General features: G+C 43.4%; 1 protein-coding gene across 8 annotated transcripts in view; it reads right to left on the minus strand.

Annotated features, from left to right (window-relative positions):
* Positions 1–135: 135 nt before the first annotated feature.
* wnk2 (WNK lysine deficient protein kinase 2) overlaps positions 136–21,853 on the minus strand; it is a 38,563-nt gene continuing 16,845 nt past the window's right edge. The window contains exons 8-29 of one of the 8 annotated variants that reach the window (XM_049585177.1): positions 20,922–21,220; positions 18,067–18,189; positions 17,648–17,680; positions 17,314–17,430; positions 16,722–17,138; positions 15,926–16,543; positions 13,555–13,604; positions 13,273–13,435; positions 13,062–13,178; positions 12,802–12,972; positions 11,784–11,826; positions 11,501–11,662; positions 10,438–11,309; positions 9,308–9,365; positions 9,119–9,183; positions 8,409–8,998; positions 8,070–8,302; positions 7,767–7,997; positions 7,501–7,575; positions 6,677–6,721; positions 5,383–5,705; positions 136–4,264 (exon numbers count right to left, since the gene is read on the minus strand). In XM_049585177.1, coding sequence (XP_049441134.1) covers positions 3,965–4,264; positions 5,383–5,705; positions 6,677–6,721; positions 7,501–7,575; positions 7,767–7,997; positions 8,070–8,302; positions 8,409–8,998; positions 9,119–9,183; positions 9,308–9,365; positions 10,438–11,309; positions 11,501–11,662; positions 11,784–11,826; positions 12,802–12,972; positions 13,062–13,178; positions 13,273–13,435; positions 13,555–13,604; positions 15,926–16,543; positions 16,722–17,138; positions 17,314–17,430; positions 17,648–17,680; positions 18,067–18,189; positions 20,922–21,220 — 5,105 coding nt within the window. In that variant the 3' untranslated portion in view covers positions 136–3,964. Of the gene's footprint in view, positions 4,265–5,382; positions 5,706–6,676; positions 6,722–7,476; positions 7,576–7,766; positions 7,998–8,069; positions 8,303–8,408; positions 8,999–9,118; positions 9,184–9,307; positions 9,366–10,437; positions 11,310–11,500; positions 11,663–11,783; positions 11,827–12,801; positions 12,973–13,061; positions 13,179–13,272; positions 13,436–13,554; positions 13,605–15,925; positions 16,544–16,721; positions 17,139–17,313; positions 17,431–17,647; positions 17,681–18,066; positions 18,190–20,921; positions 21,221–21,853 lie in introns of all 8 variants that reach the window. The other 7 variants (XM_049585168.1, XM_049585198.1, XM_049585189.1 and 4 more) reach the window with 7 other exon arrangements.

The following is a 21,853-nucleotide window of genomic DNA, read 5'->3' on the forward strand; positions in this document are numbered from 1 at the left end:
TTCAAGTGCTTATCTGAGCTTTACTTTTATCGAGTGTCCAGCCTGCCCACTCAGCGAGGAATTTGTTACACTGAAAGCTTGTAACACAAACATAGGTTTGAAAAATGAAAGAGACACACAGAGACGTTTTGGCTTTATAGTATGTTTAGTATGTAATGAAACAAGTACGTGACTAACATTGTATGGTGTCAAGCAAAAATGAATTTATTATTTCTGTCTTCAAGTATGTACAGCTTCTGTGAGAGAGAACCGATCTGGCGAGGTCAGGAAATGGCGGGGAAAACAGGTGATACAGCAGGCAAAAGGAACCATACACCTAGCTTTCATTGCAAGCAATAAACAGATCAAATACAGGGAGTGAAGCGCAAAGAAAATAGCTGCATCAGAGATGTTCTCAAGAAAAACAAAAATAATCTATTTCTCATCATGGGAGAAATTCTGCCTTTAAGACAAACTAATGCAGTGCCCATTCAAAAGGTTGGCTGTTCAGAACGGGCCGATTGCTTGGCCTTCGGTATTGCCGCTTGCAACTTTCTCTAGAACCGCTCATCCAAGCAACTTCACACGTGACACTGTGTCTTCTTTGGTGCTAAACAGTACACCTGCCATGATAACGCTGCGTCTCTTTAATAATGCTAGATCATACTTGTCATTTGCTAACAGCTAGCTATTTGTGACCAGGCTATTTTCAGGAACAAAAGCATTACAAAGTTATGACGTAAGAAAGTTATGACACTGATTCTTAAAATGTTTGAGTTTGCTATAATGTAACACCGCCAGTCTCACTTTCTTTATCTGTTCTTAAATGTACTGTAGTGAGCAACAGAGAGCGAGTTTTACCCAGGCCAAATTTGCATTTCTGACAATAGCGAAAGCACAGTCTGCCCTACTCTGCTTATGATTGGCTTATCCTTACGTTCTTACAATAATCCTAAGCAATCCCACTCCTCTTGCCTTGACCTAATCAACCCAACAAATGAAGGTAACAAGTACTAGCCAGTCAGAGGGAGAGCATGGCAGGTCATACCTTAGCTATCAGCATGCCATTCAGCGGTGTAAGAACTAATACAGGTCCCCTCTCAATACCATGAATGTATAAAGAGAATGAGATACATTATTGGAGACAGGGCATCATTCATTCCTATGAAAGTTGCTCAGAGGCACATGAGGCCAAAGAAGGTCAATATTCTTGGTATGACATTACCCGAGTCTTGCGCATTGTAGGACCCATAGAGCAAGCACACTAGGGACTTACAGTGACCAAACTCAACCAAGAGGTTAACTTCCCGCCCTTCTCTAACTTGAATGGGGATAAAATTATTCAATCATGCACCTCCTCTAGACTTTCCCAATGTTATCAGACCAAATGGATCAAATTGTGATAGTGACATGAGTCATTTGCAGGGGTTGTGATGCTCAAAACAAATGTAACCACTGATTTACAGACGTCTCTTTCACAATATAAGTCTATGGGAAGAAGTCTTTCGGGCCCTAGGGCATCACCTGACAAACCCAGAAGTTGTAATTCCACATGTGGCCACTATGTGAAATTGTCTCAAAGCCTGGCGCTGTTCCTGAGGGCTTCTCAATACACTACACAGCTGGTGCTCCTTAAAGTCAAGGAAGGATCCTTAAATTGCTGAATGTTAACAAGGCTACGTCATCGAATCCCGCTGAGGGACTGTTCCAATGTCAAGGATCCTTCAAATTCTACCGAAGACCAAGTCCTTCCTTCAGAGAATTTTCAAGAATGCGTGTGTGTATCCTTGAATACTTTGCGCACAATATGCCAGAATTGAAGGGAGGGTCTCTTCAATGACGCACACCTGGGCACTAGCTAGCCTGTTCCGATGTGTGTTCACTGAATGCTAGTCACGATGCTTGCCTTGCCTCTGTAGGACCCAACTTGAAAGGACCTGCTCTACCAGGGAAGCTTCCTTGACTTTAAGAAGCACCAAGTGCGTATGCACTACTAATTAGTATGTCCCATAGATCTCAAGAGCTCAAACTTGGGTTCTCTGCAATAGACCTGCCAAGTGGGAAGTCGATCTGATGAGCAGTTATCGAGAAAATCAAAGGACAGACATACAGACAGACAGAGGCTCCTTCTTTTTTAGTTAGATTATCATCACACTGTGCAAACATGTCAGTTTTTTTAAAGCAGCACTCCCCAGTTTTCTACATTAGGTTCTGTTTACTCAACACAAGGGTGTGTAACATCTTCTGTAGCTCTGGAACAGCTTTCCAAAGTTTGATAAATAACCCTGATGATGTAAGAAATTCTATTAAGTTGCATCATGGGAAATGTAGGTTTCAGCATTTCTGGAACTTGACTCATACTCTGTCTGAATCATCACACCCAACGTACTTCTTGACTACATATATTTTTGCCCCTGCTCTTCTTTACCACAATACATCAGAACATTGATGCATTTAACAAACGTCTCCTCAGAAGGATATTTGCTAATAAAAGTTATACAAGTGAAGTATTAAAAGTGAAAGTGTTGTTTTGGAGGCCGCACTATTGAGAAAACTGATGGCATGATAGCGTAGTACTTTACGGAAATCTTTGAATTAAGTCAGCCATAATACACACAATTAGCTGTATGAGCCAGATGATCCCGTGAGGCCAGCGCTGAATAAACATAATTTAGAAAACTTATGCATTGTACAAATAACATGTCAAACAGTTGTGGCTTCTCAATAATTTACATTCTTTGTGTGCCTCTAACATCATCGTATCATCAACATTTATCAAACAATTAACCACCCACAAAGTAATCTCTTAAAAACCACAAAGGCAACAATATGTAAAGCTACAGACTGCATTAGTAGAGGTATGGTATGATTATGATTTTGACTCGTGTTGAGTCCTTCAGCCCTCCTTGTCGTAGGGCTTCAGTGCCAATTTCTCTTAACAACATCCTCCTGAAGCTCACCACATCAACCTGTGCACATTCAGAATATCAGTGTATTCATGCAGGCGGTGGTGCAGGTGGTAGAGCAATCCCACAAGAAAACGACTTCAGTGTACAAGATTCTGTTTTACAATCTGTGATATTTTATGAACTGCAACATGACCAGATTATAGTGTTTAATTATGTTTTTGTTGCTAAATTAAGCATGTGTCAATCCACATTTATTATTCAAATCACATCATTTACCTTTGAAGGTGAAAGCATATATAGAATATCTAGTGTCTGCTTTGAATCTAAATGCTTTTCTTCATAAAACTGAAACTGCAATTCAAGGCACTCTCGCAGGTGTTTTTCCCACCTGAAGATAAAATTCAAGTTCATTCAAATCTCTTAAGGATATTTCAAGCGCTTGTGCTGGAAGCATTTCATCGATGAAGAATGAAACCTATCCTTGGACTGAGAGAGCAGAGTAAAGCAACCGGTCCTAGTGACCAGGATGTCAAGTCTTCACAGTGACGGCATGACGGTGGCTAATAAGGTGTTGCAATAAGACACATATCTGCAGCACCGACCAATGGATTATCTAGTGTTAACTGTACAAACACGGGAGCTATGTACAGACTAACAAGAATTCATATATACACACGGCAGCTTATATATAGGGGTGATATGAGCAACACAAACATGAACTATTTATATAAACGTACCATGAATGAAGAGTACATTATGTACATTCAATGAGTGGTAAGGTGCTTTTATAAGCAATGACGAAAATCTGCTCCTTTAAGCTTGATTGGGCTAATTATACATCTTTTAATGTACTACTACCATTACACTGCACTCAAGGATTATGTACCGTAATATGGACATGAGGTATGTTGATGCAAATTAAACAAACAACATAAAACTGAGGACTGGAGACGAGTATGTACATATGATTAAATACATGCTAGTTAAATATATACAGAATATGCACATAAGATTGACTAGAACTATAATATGATCTCTTTTTGGTAACGGAGTTGGAAGACACAATGCTACTCAGGTTAGAGAGTCCTGGCTTTGGGGTCGGACGGCTGATATGATGGGGCTAGAATGGGGCTGGGGGCGTCCTGGGCTGAGGGCACAGCAGGAAAGGCAAAGACTCCTGAAGGAAGGGGGGAGAGCAACCCAGGCCACTGGCTGACAGAGAGAGGAGAGGGCAAGGCCCTGAATGGAGCAGAAGAGTGGAGCTGATAACTGGGCCGGGGCCCCATGGAGGGGCTGGTCATCACTGTTGACCCGGGGCTATCAGGCCATGACAGGGGACGATTGCAGGCCTCTGGACCTGGAACTGTCCATGATACCTAACAGGGTTAGATAATGAGCAGATGTTGAACTTCACAATAATGATTAACTGCATTTATACGACACAATCATGTGAGAAAACTGCTTCTCAATAATGAGTGACGCTGTTTGCATTTTGATATTTAAGTTAATAAACCAACCAAGCAAGCAAGCAACCTACCTACCTACCTACCTACCTACCTACCCAACCAACTAACTAACTGACGAACCAACTAATTACCAGCCTACTGACCAACCTACCCACCTACTTATGGCCTAACCAACTAACTAACTAACTAACTAACTAACTAACTAACTAACTAACTAAATACTGACCTAGCTAACTACTCTACCTATCTACCAGCCCACTGAGCCTCCCTAACTACCTACTTACCTACCAGCCTACCTTCCTTCCAACCAACCTACCAGCTTACCTGACTATGTACTTACCTGCCTGTCTATCTACCTAACAACCTACCCACCGTACTATCTACCTACCTGACTAACGAACAAACGAAAGAATGAATGAACTAACTAAATACTGACCTACCTAACTACTCTACCTATCTACCAACCCACTGAGCCACCTATCAACCAACCAACCAACCAACCAATCTACCTACCTCCCTAACTACCTAATCACCTACCAGCCTACCAACCAACCTACCAGCTTACCTGCCTACCTACAAACTAACTGTCATGTGTGAATATCTGTAATCAGGGAGGGTGCAATGTTTGTGCCATGTCTGTTAGTAATCTCACAGTTTGTTCTGTACGTATGAAGTAAAGTACAATCAGTAGATGGGAATGCAACCACTAGCAGAGTAATATTTAACTGCACTGTATTTCTGCTGACTGCTGTCACCTGACAGGGTATATGCATCTTTAAGCATTTAAGTCACGTGTGTAGTCTTTTTTTAGTGTAATCTTGCCTAATTGTAGGAAAATCAAAAAGCTTTGTGAATGCATATTGTTCTCCATTTCAGGCCTAATTATCTTAACACTGTGGGTAAATACACGACTTCCACTGTACCTCATTTATGAATTAAATTCTAAGAATAAGATTTAATTCACATTATTTTTTATGACTGCAGGGCTGGTTGAACACAAACTGAAACACAACTACCATGACACTCACATCTGAAGCACTATCCAGCCGTCCACGTGTTTGAGGCACAACCTGATTCCAAAGCTGCTGCCCGCTGATGCTCAGAGAGTTGGTGCGCGGCCTGTGGCTGACGATAAGAACCTCCTGGGCCCAGTCCTCCATGAGCCGCTGCAAGTCCTCAGGCAGGTTGTTTTCATTGGCACTCATGGATGAGCCAGTGTATGTGCCTGTCTTGTTGTTGCTGTTATTGGCCTGAGCTTGGGCCAGTCCCATCACAGGCTGATGAGAAGGAGGTGTGGCACCGGGAGGCTGCTGCTGTGGTTGATTGAAAGCCCCTGGCCCAGCTCCAGACCCTGAGGAGACACACATACCATGAGATCATATTATCAAGCTGATTAGATCAGGGGTGTCAAACACATTCCAGTGTATGGGCCACATACAGCCTGTTTTGTTCTCAAATGGGCCTGACCAGTAAAACCACTGCATAATAACAACACCTCAATTTTTTTCCCCTTTCTTTTAGTATAAAGACAAACAAACACTCTCTAAAAATGTTCATCCAATTACAGATGATGAACAGTCTGAGATTTCTTAAGAAAAATAAGTGATATATCAACAATATGTCTAGTTTTTTTAGTCAGTCTACTTCTTACCATCAATTATTTTAAGATAAAGGTCTAATACAGATTTGTTTTTAACTGAAGCTGCTGATTAACATTATTTTGCACAATGTTTCAGCAGTTTCTTTAAATATGACCACAATAAGTATCCATTGAGTTCACTCACTTTGGTCTGAATCAGGGACTCATTTTGTTACAAAGTTGCATAACTGCGTTGGTTTGTGACTGCAGTTGGTTCGGATCGCGGTCGGAACACGTTCTCACCACAAACAAACCGCAACAGAGTTTGTCTGTAACAGGACCGAGACCACCTCTTCAAGAAGGTCTCAGTGTGGTTGTTTTGGTGGGCACCCGAGTGTGATTGCAGTGTTTACACCTGCCCAAACGAACTGCACTTAAGGGGCAAATGATAGGTTCAATTGAGCCGAACCAACAAGGGCAGGTGTGAAAGCACCTTCAGAGAACTGAATTCCAGTCAGGGTTGGAAAGCAGTAGTTCACATGAAGTAGGCTACTCACTGTTCCTGAAACCTGTAACCTCTTAGACTGCATCAATATTAGGTGTGCAAAGTCATCCAATGGGCCAGATTAAGCCCTTTTGGTGGCCAGTTCTGGCCCACAGGCCATATGTTTGACACCCCTAGCTTAGACTGATACAAACTAACAAGTCTCTGAATGAGTTATAGGTGAGATAATTCTACGTACTGCTGCCACGCTCTTTGCCAAGACACAGGCGCTTCAGTGTTGTCCCTGTAAGACAAAAAAGACTTTATACAGATGTTCACTCCCATCGGTTGGTTATAATGTTCAGTAACAGGATGCAATGCAAAACAAAGCTGCTTAATACTGCCACAAAACAAAGGACCAAACTAACAAACAAAGCAATCAATCCCCTGAAACAAGACGGTCCATTTATTAGCAAAATCATGCAAGTGGTCCAGGTGATAGCCATATCGAAGTGCAGTGTAGGAGTGTTAGAGAGACAGAGATAAGAAGGTTAGAAAGAAATGAGAAATTAGAAATGTTAGAGCAGATTGGGGTGCATGTGGCATGCAGAAGTCCATTGCCTAGTAATGCAAGTTACAAAAATGTGTACGTTATATGGTGAATAAATAACACAAGCATCAGTACTGTCGGAGACACTTGAAATGTGACATAATGGCAATTACTGTTAAAATGAACCTTGATTATCCAAACCTCAAGAATGAGTATACATTATTATTGTATTAAAAAAAAGTTTAATCAATCAAAATCTTCACTTTACTTTTAATTAAATTTTACTCTTAAGGGGTTTGAATAAGCAACATATTTCTGTGCAGGCAAAACTACAAGATAAAGGCAAGTGATAAGGACAAGGCGAAGCGAAAGAAAACCCAGCGGTGTTGGAGAATATTTGGCAAAGACAGAAAAGAAAGATATCAGTGAGCTGGAAATAGAGAAACAGATAATAATAATAATGGAAAACGAAAAAAATGAAGCTATGCGGGAAGAGAAGAGATACAAACAGATAGACAAAGACACAGGCCCACTGAGAAATCTAGCTCGAGGCTTGCTACTCGATTTATAGGTCACTCTCTCAGACGTTTGAGGGTAATTAGACCAGCCTGTAGAGGAGCATAATCAAAGAAGGAAGAAGACACCAGGGTAAGAAGAGCGCACAGTGAAATGCCTTGTTAACCAAAACACCACAGACATGTGTTTGTTATTAAGTCTCTGGTGAATCTACATGTTTACAGTTGAGTATTAGTGGAAAGACCGTTGTGTGATGATTTTCTGTTGTGTTGCTGGTGGTCACCTTGTCCAGGTGGAGCGTGTGTGCTGGTGCCGTCTCCATGTAATCCAGCATAAATATTATCAGAAGACAAAGAGCCCTTGAGGGAGCAGGGCTGCTGAGTCTGCACGGGCTCTGTGGTTGAGCTGGGAAGGTGGCTGGTGCATGAGCGTGCCCTGCCGTGAGTGGGGAAAGGCCTTTTGGCTGGAGAGCCGTTTAAACTCACTGTGGGCTCACCTGTACCTGCAGCAGTACCTGGACACACAACAGCATCGGATCAGATCAATATTTAAACTATGATACTGGAAATTCTGAAAAGACACTCACTGGATTTGCTGGAATCACAAGTTTTAGTTGTGACATTTCTAAACTGTTGAACCAGAGGGCTGAGGAGTTTGCCAGGCTTCAGTCTGTGCTTGCCGGACCTCTTCCTACGGCCGGCATGTGGTGCAACATGTGAGAGACCCAGGCCAGAAGGAGGGGCTTTGCCAAGCCGGCGATACAGCAGCTCCACCTCCCCCCGCTGATGGGCCTGCAGCTCAGAGATCTCCCTCAAATGTCTGAGGGGATGGAGGTAAAGAAATTACTAGTCACTTACCAGCTAAATGACTAAATTAATGTGAAGACACTTTATAAGGCCAAGAGCAAACCACTTGCTATACTTACTTCTCCCTCAGTCTCTGTAGCTCCTTCTTCATGTCCGAGTCCTCCATCTCTGAGTCATTATCACTGCTGGCATAGGCCGAGCCATGCACGCCTCCATGCCTGCTTGGTGAGTCAGAGCTCTGCACGCTGCTGCTGCGCCCTGAACGACGGAGGAAGGCCACTGCCCTCTTCATGAGGTCACTTCCTCTGCGCTCAGAGCGAGTATGTTGAGACGGGGTGGCAGGAGTCAGCTTCGCAGGACTGCTCTCAGCACCCGAGTCTGAGGAGAGGAAACGAGCGTGGACAGTGACATCCACAGAGACAGAGTTTGATGTATTGGCACGAGGCAGAGAGCCTCGCTTGGCCATGGACGGAGGTGTGTCCAGGTAGAAATCAGGCGGGGCGGAGTAGCGACTGCAACGTGTCCTCTGTGTAATGTCATCTTCGGTGCTAACCACAGAGAAACGACCAATTGTGGTGGAGGCAGTCATGGTCTCAGCCTGGACGTGGTCCTCACTGTATCCTGTAGGGTGCGCAGGTGAGGCAGCGCTGCTCCAGCTCCTCTGCTTCACATCTCGTCTGTTGGCCACTTCAGGAGGGACAGAGATTATCTGCCAAAAGCAAAAATCATCACAACATCATGCAATGCCTCTGTAACAGCAAATGCAGTTGAATAATATGAAAGACAATTCTACTTTCCCCTTAAATGTGAGGCAATCTCCCTCTCGTACCTTAAATCTGCCTCTTGTTCCAGAGCAGGAAGCAGAGTTAGGAACGTGCCTTCTTGACAGGGATGCTGCAAACATGTACACAACAATGAACACAGTGACACTGCAGTAGTCTACAAACATAAACCATGAATTTAGATAGAAGTGAATGATGCCAATTTTGATAGACTGATTAGTGTCTGCTGCACGTACCACACACAGCTGAGTCACTCAGTGTGCTCAAACTGTCCATTCTCTCTGGAATTTGAGGCTGACAGAAGTGACATGATGAGACATGAACAAAACAGAGCTATTAGAAAACTACAATACAAAACCATTTATCACTTTATCATTATACAAACTGTTAATATAGAGATGATATTTAGATGATGCTTTTAAGATGCAGCTAAAGAGCCATTTAATTCTCTGGCTTTAATTGTGTTAAAATTGTTGCTGTTTTTTTTTTTTTACTTTTATCTGATTCCCTGGGTTTAAACATGTTTTATTCTAATCTTGTTTACTCATTAATGCATCTGTATGTGTAAACATATGTCTATCTTTGTGAAGCACGTTAATGCAAAATCTGTTTTCCACACAGGTGCGGGGAGGGCAGAGAGGTGTGCCCACTCCAACCTTCTTCTTTCCATGTATGCTCGTGGAAGAGCAGAGAGGTCCCAGAAATTTGGCTGACAGTATAGTTAATTAAATATGGACTGCTTCTGGCATTTATCAAACAACATATTTAAAACCAGAGCATTTACTGGCTGTGTGTGGAAAAAAATGTGTGAAAACTTTATACTCACACATTTTAGAGGAATATTGAGGAGCATATCAGTTGTTATATTTGAGGAATTACTCAAGTTCAATACAGTGCATTACAGTTACCAACGTATGCCAAGATATGTTCATTCTGCAGCTTCTAATTTGATTGACAGGCCTTTAGTACTTAAACTAAAATCTGAATTATTAATATTTTCTAATGCAGTAAAAGGTTTGTTTGCACTTGTAATGTCCGTAAAAACAAAAATAAAGCATGCCCATTTTTTCATCTAAATTAATTAAAATATACATAATCCACAAAATTTTATTCCATACACAAATATGAACAAATCAATCAAACTAAAAAAGTCCATTTAGTTGCTGTTCTGTAGCTCTCGATCATATCACACAATCTTTTAGAAGCTGAATGATGAAGTGAAATTATTTTGCCAACTGATGTTTTAAAGGTCAAGAGCTCAATTTTTAAGCCAACAACTCTAATTTAAACTGTATGTGACTGTACTGCACCTGTAATTTATTTAAGTGATTTATATAGTTTAAGAAGTTATGATTATTGTACGTACCAGCTGTTCCCCTGCCCTGTAGCGTCCCTCCCCCATGGGCCCTGGAGTGCTGTTTCCTGACCCTCCTGTGGCGCTGTCTGGACCAGGAGGAGACTGGATGTACTCTGTGCCGGAGCCTGGTGTCTCTGCAGCACTGCCTGATGGATACATGGGAGCATATTCCTGGTAGAGCAAGTTCCTCAGTTTCTCATCCAGTGTTTTTATGGTGCTGTCCACAAAGCCCCCGCGGCCCAGCCGTCCCTCAGTGTCTGACTCACCGGGCCCTGCGCCATGCTGGGACGGCGCTGGGCTCTGGGGTAGTGAGGACACTTTGGTCCCGCCCACACTGGAAAAAGGCTGGTGCAGCACCACAGGCTGCTGTGGGTGCTCGCTACGTGCTGACGAGGTGTAGGAGACAGACAAAGGTTCTTTGGCTGAGCCTGGTTCCTGGAGAGGAAGAGGAGTAAGAGGAGACCCACTCTGTAAGCCGCTCACATCCAGAGACAAGGGCATGACCAGAGGGCAGCAGGGCACCTCGTCAGCCACAGACACCGGGCATGTCACGTCTGGCATCTGTTGAGCTGAATCAATCGGGGAGATGGAGCCCAACGGGGATCCCCGTGACTCATCCACTGGGAAAGATGTATGCGGGGATGATGGGGGCAAAGTTTGAGCTCTGGCTGGCTGGGCCTGATGAACACTGGGCTGCACCGAGCCCCCCGCAGGCTCCACTGATGTCACTGACTGAAGGGTTGGGGGAGCAGACACAGGTGGAGACAGAGTAGCTAAGAGTAGAGGGTCTGTGTTGGACATTATTGGGGGGCTACAGAATCCATACACATCATAGGTGAAGCCTCCACTTCCACCAGACATTGTGGAGGATGACCCCTCTTCTGCAGGAGGAACAAAAATGAAGATGAGAGAATTCTTTTTAAAATATCAAAATATACCAACTTTTATTTTTATTTTTGATCATTACACATGAGCTGTAGGATGTCTTTTACTCAGCTGCCACAAGGTAGCGCTCTTTTACCACGCAACTGTCAAATTTTGTGCTGAAACTGCTCTGTAGAAACAAAGTCACCTCTGGATGTAGACGGCCTTGCAGTCCCAGTGTCAGCAGGCTGAGTAGTGGCTGAGCTCCCAGGAGACTGTGTTGCTGTGCCATCAGATGGCGTCTCCTGACTGGATGTGGGCGTCTCCTCTACAGGGCAGATTATGAACCATCTCTTTCCTGTGTGAAGAACTGCAACCCGAGAGTTCAGACAATTACTACCCATTTTCCAACAAGTGAATACGACATATGCAAAAAGGAGGCATACATGATGTTGATGGATATGTTTTTTTCTAAAAGATAATTGTTTTACCATTCTGCTGATAGACAGGCTGAGATGCTCCAGGCTGCTGACTCTGCAGAGCGATAATAAAATGTGAGCAAAGTCTCTGTCAGTGTCTAAATCTATCAATCAATCAATTTCATTTCAAGGTCGAGTGTGGAGGATTTAGAGGCCTCTATTCTATCTGTTCTCTCTCATCTATCCTACTTCTTCTATGACACTAAATCCTGCACACTAGTCCTTCACAGTGGAGAATCTCATGATGGTCCTAAATAATTTACAGTAGAATAAAACACACAGCAGACAAATAGAAAAATAAAAATTAAAACAACCATATCGGAAACATCAGTGTTAAAAAGGATGTTTAAATAACGAAATAGTACAAATTAAAATAAAACAACCATTGTAAAAACATCAATTTTAAAATGGATGTTTGCATATAATGAATAATAAAAATTTAAATAGAACAACCACATTAAAATGTCAATGTTAAGGGAGATGTTTAAATATAATGAATAATAAAAAATTAAAATAAAACAACCATTTTAAAAACATCAACATCAATCATTAAAGGGGATCTTTGAATATAATTAATAATAAAAAAATCAAATAAAACCCCCATATTAAAAACATAAATTCTAAAGGGTATGATTGAATATAATAAATAATAAAAAATTAAATAAAACAACCATATTAAAAACATCAATGTTAAAGTGAATGTTAAAATAGAATAAATAAATAATAAGAATTAAAACAGCCAAAGAACAAACATCCACAGGTCTAAAAGGGTGATGAACCTGTCTAAATTCTGAACCCTAAAGTAAACTCTCTGAGGTCAACTGATTTTTTGTTGGTTGAAGCAATGACAAGAAGACCAGAATTAAGAGAGCAAAGAGGCCGTGTCAGTGAAAATGGTCGAAGTAGCTCAGATAAATAAGGAGGTGCAGTTCAATGTAAGGCTTTAAAAGAATTGCCCTAAAGCTCAATCTATATATAACCATCTGTAATGTATATGAACAGACTATATTCAAATCTACCCCTCTCTTACCTCTCCAACCAGTCCTTCGGAAATCTGGCCTTGTTCAGGACTGCAACTCAAGGCAGTGGCCCGTTCACCCTCCATGTCTTCGTTCAGCATGTCTTCAGCTTTGTCCACTATGTCCTTCAGCTGATCGATGAAGATCTCCTTCTCTAGCAGAAGGATAAACCCATTCTCTACCTGCAGGCACACAGCATTAAAGACGTTAACAGTCCCAAATATAACCAATAAATGACACAGAACTGCAAACTGTAAAAGGTTCAGCTGACCATGTAAGTGGCAATCTCCTCCGGAGCATCTCCATCCAGATCAAATTTAAATGTCACCATTTTGTGGTTGTGAGTCTCCAGCTGGCATTCGACCATTTTATCACCAGTGTTGCAAACCTGAGCGGGCACAAGTTACACTTTACAATCAGACACACTGACACTTTATGCGAGTATGTAACTTCAAATCGTCATAAATTGCACCATGACTCACATTGAGCATGCTCAGTTTGGGTTTGCTGGTCTTTTCTTGTCGGGAGCGTGTGCGAGCAGACTTGCGGTGGTGTTTCCTGGGTTTTCCGTCCCCCTTGCCTCCACTAGCCAAGCTGTCATAGCCGTCACTTGTTTCCTTACCAGATGCCACATCAGAGTTGAGACTAAAAAGGAAAAGTTGAAAATATTTTTTCACCTCTTGGTTGGTGACATATTTTCAACAAACAAAATTATAACAGAATCTGTAAAGAGCTGAAAGACAGTGGAAAAACTTGACACACACCTGTCATAGGTGTAACTGCGTAAAGATACAGGTTTGTCTTGAAGCACATCCTGAAGACAGAAAAATGAACAGTAGAAGTTGGCAGAGGTTTTATTTCATACAGAGGGATCATTGCAAGAATATGAAGCACTACCAGTAATGCCAGTGTGTGCTTTTTGCTTTTGACCATAAAGGGTTATTATCCCCACCAGGCATAAGCCTGTGTTTGTGAGTATGTGTATCTGTGTGTATGCTGTTAATACCGCAAACTACTGGACCAATCACCCTCATATTTAGTGTGCACATGTATGCACATATATGTGCATACATTGTGTATGCTCCAGGACCTGCGGCGCTTCATAATTGACTCTTCACTAAGTCTCGCCCCCAGACGCAGACTGGCCAATCATAACGTAGCATCGGGCCGGCTCAGACCAGGGTCTGACAACAATACAGCTGTGCTCCATTGACTCTAATGCAATTGTTTCAGCTTTCCTTCATTTTCAGGCTGGTTTTGTGGATTTGGAGTTAAATGTTGTGCCTGGGGCACGTCGTGTATTAATGATACTCGTTTTCTGGAGAGGTTGGAAAAAGATATACGTTTCTTCCCTGTTCCAAAACCAAAACCAAATCCTGAAAAGTGTAGGGTTAGCTAGCTAGCTACTGAAGATATAGCCTACTGAATGTATACACATGCTGCTTTTGCTCTTTAATGACTATAACACTGAATAAAGACCGACCCTGCTGTACAGGAACCAGTGAAGGGAAGCAGGGAAACTTTGCTGATATTCAACCAGCTGTGTTTCATCGCAGTGTGTGCAGATGAATGTTGTTTGACTTCCCCCAGAGATCCCTGCCCATCCAGAGGCAGAGGTCCAGGTGCTGGCAGCGACACGGGGGTGAAGCCAAACACCATTCATCTGCACACACTGTGATGCCACACAGCTGGTTCAATATCAGTGAAGTTTCCCTTTATATTCATTGTCTTGTGTGGCGATCAGCAGTGATGTGGTGGTTCACTTTTACACTGTGATCTGTAGCCTATAGTTCGGCTTTAGCTTCTAACTATCTTTGTCTTTTTAACCTGTTGTTGCTGCTGAGTCAGTTTGACATCCTGGATATATCCTTCAAACACAGACTGTAGACCCCTCTGTCTGCTTCTCTCTGGAATCACTGTTTCAGTTTTCCAAAAATATGATAATATCTCTTCAGGGAGTGCAGCTAATTACAGTGTGGGCTCCGTGCTTACTCCGACAGCTTGTCAGACCATCACAAAGGGGCGGGGCTTAGCAAAAGGTCAACTGTTGAAAAAGCTGTTATATTGACTGTTGTATACCTCATTGACTGTTAAATCCTCACTCCTCTTAACAGACTGCTAGGGGCTGCAAATATTCAAGAAATTGGCTCAGCTAATATCAACAAGCCTCACCATCTGGTGCAGACCACATTTTAGCCTTTGTGGCGGCTCAAAAACTAACATCCATAAAAAGGTTTAGAGTCTAATTTTGAAGTGATGCATCTACAGATGCCATACCCAATATGTTATGATGCACTAATGTTAGGTACAATGCGGGACGAATTAGTCACTGGTTAGTTATTGTCACCGCCATCTCGATTGTAAGGGAGCCAATTTAACTGGCTGCACCTGGAACCAGGTTTTATTTCAGTCACTGTGTGCAGTCAAACCACACCGGCAATGTTACAGAAGCAGAGTGATTTGCCTGCCCAGTGTTGTAGACTTCCCGATTTTGCTGATTTGGTCATTTTTCCTTGATATTTGTGCTTCCAACCCTATGTAAGTCAGCAGGCTATGTAGTTAAATGGTTTCTTTTCTGTCTGTTTTCATTGTTTATTGTTGTTATTTGCTACTTTGTTGTGCTGAAGCCGACAGACAAAGTTAATACTGTTAAAGCCCAGTTCTGAATGATGTGGTTCAAAGATTTGTGGCTGGGTTTCAGTTACTAAAAATACATTCCTCCTTTGTAATTATACTGTATCTATATTTCACATGCAGGGACTGTTGGGAGGAAAACTCCACTTGCTCTGCAATGCACAGCATATGGTGTGTATTTTTTTTGGCTCTGGGATGCTTCTGATACGCGCTGCGGTGCGTTTGCTGAATTTACAAGAATTGAGTGGTGGCAATCAGCTCAGGCATCAGTTTGTAGTTTTACTCCTGAATGCAGAGGCTAGTTTAAAGGTGGTATGGAGGTATTAGACTGATGTGAATGTAATTTGAAAGGCAGCCTGTGGTCATGCTTTCTGAGTAATAGTTAGACATCACTGATGCAGGGACAGTTTTCACCCAGTAAATGTAAAGTTGTAAGAGTATGCATATGCATATGGATCAATATTGCAATCAAAAATGTGCAAACTTTGGCTGTATCCCTACCTCTCCACAGGGCTCTTGTTGAAGGGTGCTGGATGCAGATGTCGACTCAAGGTTTTGCTGAGTTGTAGCCAGGCTGGCACACTCAGACACTGAGACTGCTGTCTGGATGCCAGCAGGCTGCAGAACTGGAGCTGGGACTGAAGCTGCGACAGGAGCTGGGGCTGGCAACGTGACAGGGATTGGGGCAGAGCCTAAGCCTGGGACTGAGAGTTTGGGTTTACCAGTTGCAGAGGATGTATCTGAGCTAGTCGATGAGCCTTTTGGTGATTCAAAAGCAAGACCCGATGCAGAGACCGGTGCTTGAACTGGGACTGAGGATATGGCTTGCGCTGCTGTTGGAACTTGTATTGGGGCTGAAGTTGGGGCGCTAACAGAGGTCGAAGCTGGAGTTTGTGCTGAGGCTTGAGTTTCAGCTTGGGCTGTAGCAGAGATTGAGGCTGGGTCTGATACTGGGGCTGGGACCGAAGCTGGGACTGTTGGAGCTACAGTTAAGTCTCGGCTAGCTGCAGAAGTTTCTGCATCGACTCCGCTCCCCCAGAGAGGAGTAGGCAAGACTGGGTGGGCCGGAGCCAAAAGGGGAAAATCTCCCAGATTACCTTGTGGTGCAATCATCTGTACCTGGAAAAAAAGCACATTTCGGGAATTATTCATCAGTTAATACAATTATTGTTTACCTCTAAATCCCCAAACACATGCCCTGCATGCATTATACCCACAATTAATACACATTGCCACCTTAGTAATATAGATTTTCCATGACCCAACCATTACAGTGAGAACTGAGCTAAATATTCACCTGGAAAGGCGGCTGAGACAATTCTTGCTCAGGGTAGGGGGCGGGGTATGGGGTGGGTTGTACCTGGGAGAAAGGTAAGGGATGGGTGGTATGGAAGCTACCGAGGTTAGTCTGAGATGTGAAAGGGCTGCCCTTCTGCTGGGACACTGCAGAGGACATGGCAAGAAGTGGAATAGGGAGCGCCACACTGGGCACGTGCTGAGGTGTGGATAGAGGTGTCTGAGGGGTGCTGAGAGAGGGTACAGAGGGCAAGGCAGCATGAGGGGTCAGAGGAAGGGAGGGATGATGGGGTGAAGGTGAGAAATGGGAGCTAGATGTAGAAGGGCCACTGCTGCTGTAGGCACATGGCAGAGGAGCTGGGGGAAAGGGAGAGGGCATGAGGCCCCCTGTTTGAGTAACAGGATATGGTGAGGGAAACTGGGAAAGAAGGGAAAATGATATAAAATGAACAAAGACAACCAGTCGATTGAAAAAACATTCACACAGGCCCTTTATGTATGAACCTTCTAACCTATACTAGCATTTGAAGGATGTTTCTACCAAAGTCTCTACCTTAGTTTGATCTTGTGTTTCTAACGCTACCACAACGCACCTGTGTGCTGATCTGCAGGGGCAGGAGTGGAGGAGGAGCACTGGACACTGACTGTGGAAAACTGGTGGATATGTCAGGAGGACTCAGGTGAGTTGTAGGCTGGTCAGCAGATAACAGCTGAGGGAGAAAATCAAACATTTGTTGCCCACTGTCACTGGAGAGAATAAATTTTGCGACGGTAATACAAACTGACAAGTTGTTCAGATCTAAAGGCTCCACTTTAATAAAAGCAAGCTGCAGGGCAGGTAGACTCAATGCGATTTAATTATTCTGTGGGATGTGCGGTGTTATGTACTGTAGCCTGGAGTTAAGTTATAGGAAATGATGGCTGTACCTGGGGCAGGACAGCAGCTGGTTGGAGAGGGCACTAAATGGAAATGGGAGGGAAACATAAAGCACATGAAAAGCTATCCCTGCATGCGCGCACACACATGCACACACACATGTACACATGCACACACATACACATACAGTAGGCTTACATAAAGAATAATTTAAAATGGGACATTAGATGCACTTTGTGGCCACCTCACACACATATACCTTTAGAAAAGTGGGCTTTCAGATTGTCTGCATGTTTTAGTTGACACTGAATGCCCTGGTAATTACTTTGAATGTTAAATAGGCATTAACAGCTATTAATAATAAACTCTGATTGGGCTGCAAAGACTGACTTCCAAACTGTCTCCTCTGCTTTTTGTGTCTCACTAAAAGCTGTTGCCAGGGCCTGTCGCAGTTAGGTGCATGCAGTACCTGCTCCTGGCTGGACTGGGCAGTAAGCTGTGGCTGTAGAGTGGGGGCTGCAGCTGGGAAGCTCTGTGCTGTCTGTCTACTCTGGTGCACAATAGGGGCTGGTGTAGCTGGAGCAGAAACTGTCTGTCAGAAACACATAAGAGAGATCAAATTTCATTGACCCTGTTTTCAGGTGCAATATGACACGATCACGTTTGTATGTTGGCTTCAACAAATCAAGCTCAAGGTTAAAATGTTCAGTGTGTCAAAGCAGGGGTCGTTATAGAGAGGCAAAGTCCCTCCCTTCCCTGTGGCCCCCATGACACAGAAGTTAGCACTGCCCTGGTTCCCTCGACAAAAAGAAACTACACTATGGTCACAAGACTTTATCATCACCGCAACAGGGCTGTAAAGCCATGTTTAGCGTGATGACATCCTGTAGTCTCATTTAGCAACTTGATAGCAACTGCCTTTTTGAAGACACATAACAACTTCAAAATTACCATGTGGGGTATTTACTGATGTATTTTATGTCATTGAACAAAACATGAAAGTCTATTAAGCTTGTGTTAACCACAGACCTTATTTCAGGCATCTAACCAAAGCCCTTTAGCTGCGAGACAAGGGGACCAGAGGCGCTAAAGTGCTAAATCATTTCCAAGTTTTAGGACTCATTCCTGCACCACTCTATTTCAGAAAAAAATATGTAGGGTAGTCAGTGGAGACAAATAATTTTGTGCCATAAAAAGATCACTTTGCAAGTCAAGAAAGTCACAGTTTGTCACAGGTTTGTCGTAGAGCCATTTAGTTTTGTGTGAAACCGCTTAGCGAACTTCATCCCTCGTCTCGCACAATTAATGTCACCAACACAAGCTAGTAAGCCAGCTCAGAAAATTTGCTATGTTCCACACGCAACTGTAACATTATCTGACCTGATGTGTTTTATCCAGTGACCCCTGGTCTTTTTATAAGCTGGAAAAACAACAAGAAAACAAGCAAGACTTGTTGCTTGTGTGAGTACATCCCGTTACAAAACACACCGGCATCGTAGCTTCAGCAAAAGAGAATGTTATGACATCACTTACACACCTTGTGTGTTCTCTCTAATTACGTATTTTCACAGTCTTATACTTCCACAGTGTTATGACTAACTGTGACTTGCTTAACTTGTGTAATTCATGGCACAATTTAAACCAAATTAAAAAATGTTTCCTTGAAACTCTGGGCTTTAAGATATATTTTCTCTACTTAGGTGGCTGTGACAGAGGTGTTACCCAATCAGCAGTGACATGTATATAAACTAAACAATTTATTTTTTAAAATTTCTCACTTGCTTTAACATTGTAAATGTTTACCATGCCAATAAAGCCCCTTTGAATTAAGTGAATTAAACTCTGCTGTATTAAAAGGTGGTGTGCTTGCGTAACACAACCAGTTCATCACACCCCGATTTCGGTTAAATAAATGTTGTGTTACGTTTTGTTGGGGCTGAATGCAGCCGAGGTCGGTCCCATGTTGTTCCACCGACAGGAGAGACATTGCCTCTTTATAAGCAAGAAAGTAGAGGGGGATGTTTTAAGCACCCGGCAAGGTTTAATGAGGCAAGCTAAAATGGAAAAGGGAAGTTATAGTGTCGATCTTTCATCACCTACACTGTGCTACCACTTTATTTTATACACACTCTTCAGCAATGTTGTAACCCAACTTATCAAAGACAGTGGCCTTATTTTGGATTATGCAGGAGCAGAGACTGGCTGTTGGGCTGGCTTTGCTACCAACATGGAAATGCCAAAGCGAAGCAGCTGGCAGAATCATTACAGGTACAGCAGGCTGCTGCTATGGCAGGACTTCGTCTGCATAAAGCCTCCTTCTCTAACCTACCAGTGGATCTGGTCCGCCTTCACTGTCATGTGCTGAAAACAGCTGATTCCTGTCCAGATTTGGGCTAGAGAAGAGTGGGACATCCAGGCTCCACCTCTTGTCTATATGCTCAGCTACTGAGGAGGCAGCACCCCCAACCTCCCTGTGGCTGTGCATCGGATAACTAGCAGAGAGGGTGGGGGAACTGGTCCTGCGACCGACGATGTGTTGGAGATAGTGGTTGAGAAGAGTGAGATCTCCACCTTCATACAAACTCCATGGGGACGTGACGTGTGAGGGTGGGGAGAGATGTGAAGGTGAAGTCACCAGGGTTGGTTGACTGTGTGGTGATGGGGGAGAGGGTGAGGCCAAAGGAGAGACTGGAGGAGATGTGGGTGAGCCTGGCTTAGAGAGTGGACGAAACTGGGCTGCTGTTGAGAAAGAGCGTATGTGTTTGTGCTCCAGAGACCCACCCTGCCTTGTCTTATCCCTCGGTAGGAGAGACATGCAAGCCTTGCAGTGGTGGCGGGGCTGTGGGCTGCGTGGGACGCTCAGACGGTGCTCTGACGGAGGTTGTAAATTCAGGGGAAGCAGAGGTGACCTGAAATGGCTTGCTGAGTCATGATGAGAGTGTTGATGTGGGGTTAAGAGAGGAGATAATAATGATGGACTCTGGGCTGATGTAGAGAATAGAAAGTCTGGAGGGTGTGCTGAGTCCACTGTGCTTTTTGGTGACAGCAGATCCTGTGACGGACAGGGGCTTGTATTCATTGTCTGAGTGAGAGAGTGTGTGCAACATCGTAACACCTCAACCAGGGAGGCGCTTCCACGCCTAAAACACACTGTGCTCTCAGTGATGAGCAGGTTGTCATGACATACAAAGGGATCACTGTAGTGACGCTGATCAGGTATCGTTCCAAAAAAGAAAATAAAAATGTTATTTCAGAAAAGAACTCAGAAAACAAAACGAAGGATTTAAGAAAGTTGCCACAGAAATAAGAAATGTTGTCACTCACTGTTTGAGACTGATAAGGCCCCTGGTGCAGTTGTGCTGCGGGCTGATGATAGGCCCCAGGATGCAGCTGACCTGCGGGTTGCTGGTAGGCTCCCTGGTGTAATGGAGTGGATGCTTGTGTGTAGTTTTCATGAGAGGCCTGTGCTGTGGGTTGCTGGTAGGGCCCCTGGTGCAGCTGAGGGTCAGGAGGACTGTAGATCACATGAGCTGAGGAAATGGGCTCTGGAAGCGACTGGTAGGTGCCATTTTGCTGATTGTTTAGGTCATCTAATTGCATGGTAGAGCTCACTCCGCTGTCAGCTGTAATAACAGAGTTAATAAAAGATAATTCACAACGATGCCCTCTGCAGGGAGGACAGACAGGGAGGAAGGACGGGGGGAGGGAGACAGCGGAGTAGCACCTCATTAAAATTCAAAAGCTGGGTGATGATGTCTCATTGATGACTAATAGGTGTTACTCAGATGCTGCAGTCACCTTTTCTTGTTTACATTCACAAATAATTTAACCATTGCAAGTCATAGTCAGTGCCATTTCCTGTTAATGGATGAGAGAATTCTAAGGGCCCTGACACACCAAGCTGATGGTCGACCATTGATCAATGTCAGGATGTTGGTGAGTGTCTATCAACCTAGTTTTTGTGGTGTGTCATGCAGAGTTTGCACTAGTCAAAGAAAAACTGAAGCAAGGAAAGCAAACAATTAGCTAATGTCAAGAGAGAGTGCGAGAGATTAGATTATGTTTTCAGCTGTTGAGCTCTTCAGCTGAAACAGCTCATGATTGTGATATCGTGATATCCTTTGATCTGCCAACATCAGGTTGTGTTGCTAATGTGCTAACTGGCTAACCAGCATATTGAATCCGTTCTGTTGGTCTTCTGGTTTCCCTTTATGAATCATGAATACAGACTACCATCACCTACTGCTATGGAGAGT

Source organism: Epinephelus fuscoguttatus, linkage group LG1 (assembly GCF_011397635.1).
Source record: "Epinephelus fuscoguttatus linkage group LG1, E.fuscoguttatus.final_Chr_v1".
In the NCBI taxonomy this organism is placed as follows: Eukaryota; Metazoa; Chordata; class Actinopteri; order Perciformes; family Serranidae; genus Epinephelus; species Epinephelus fuscoguttatus.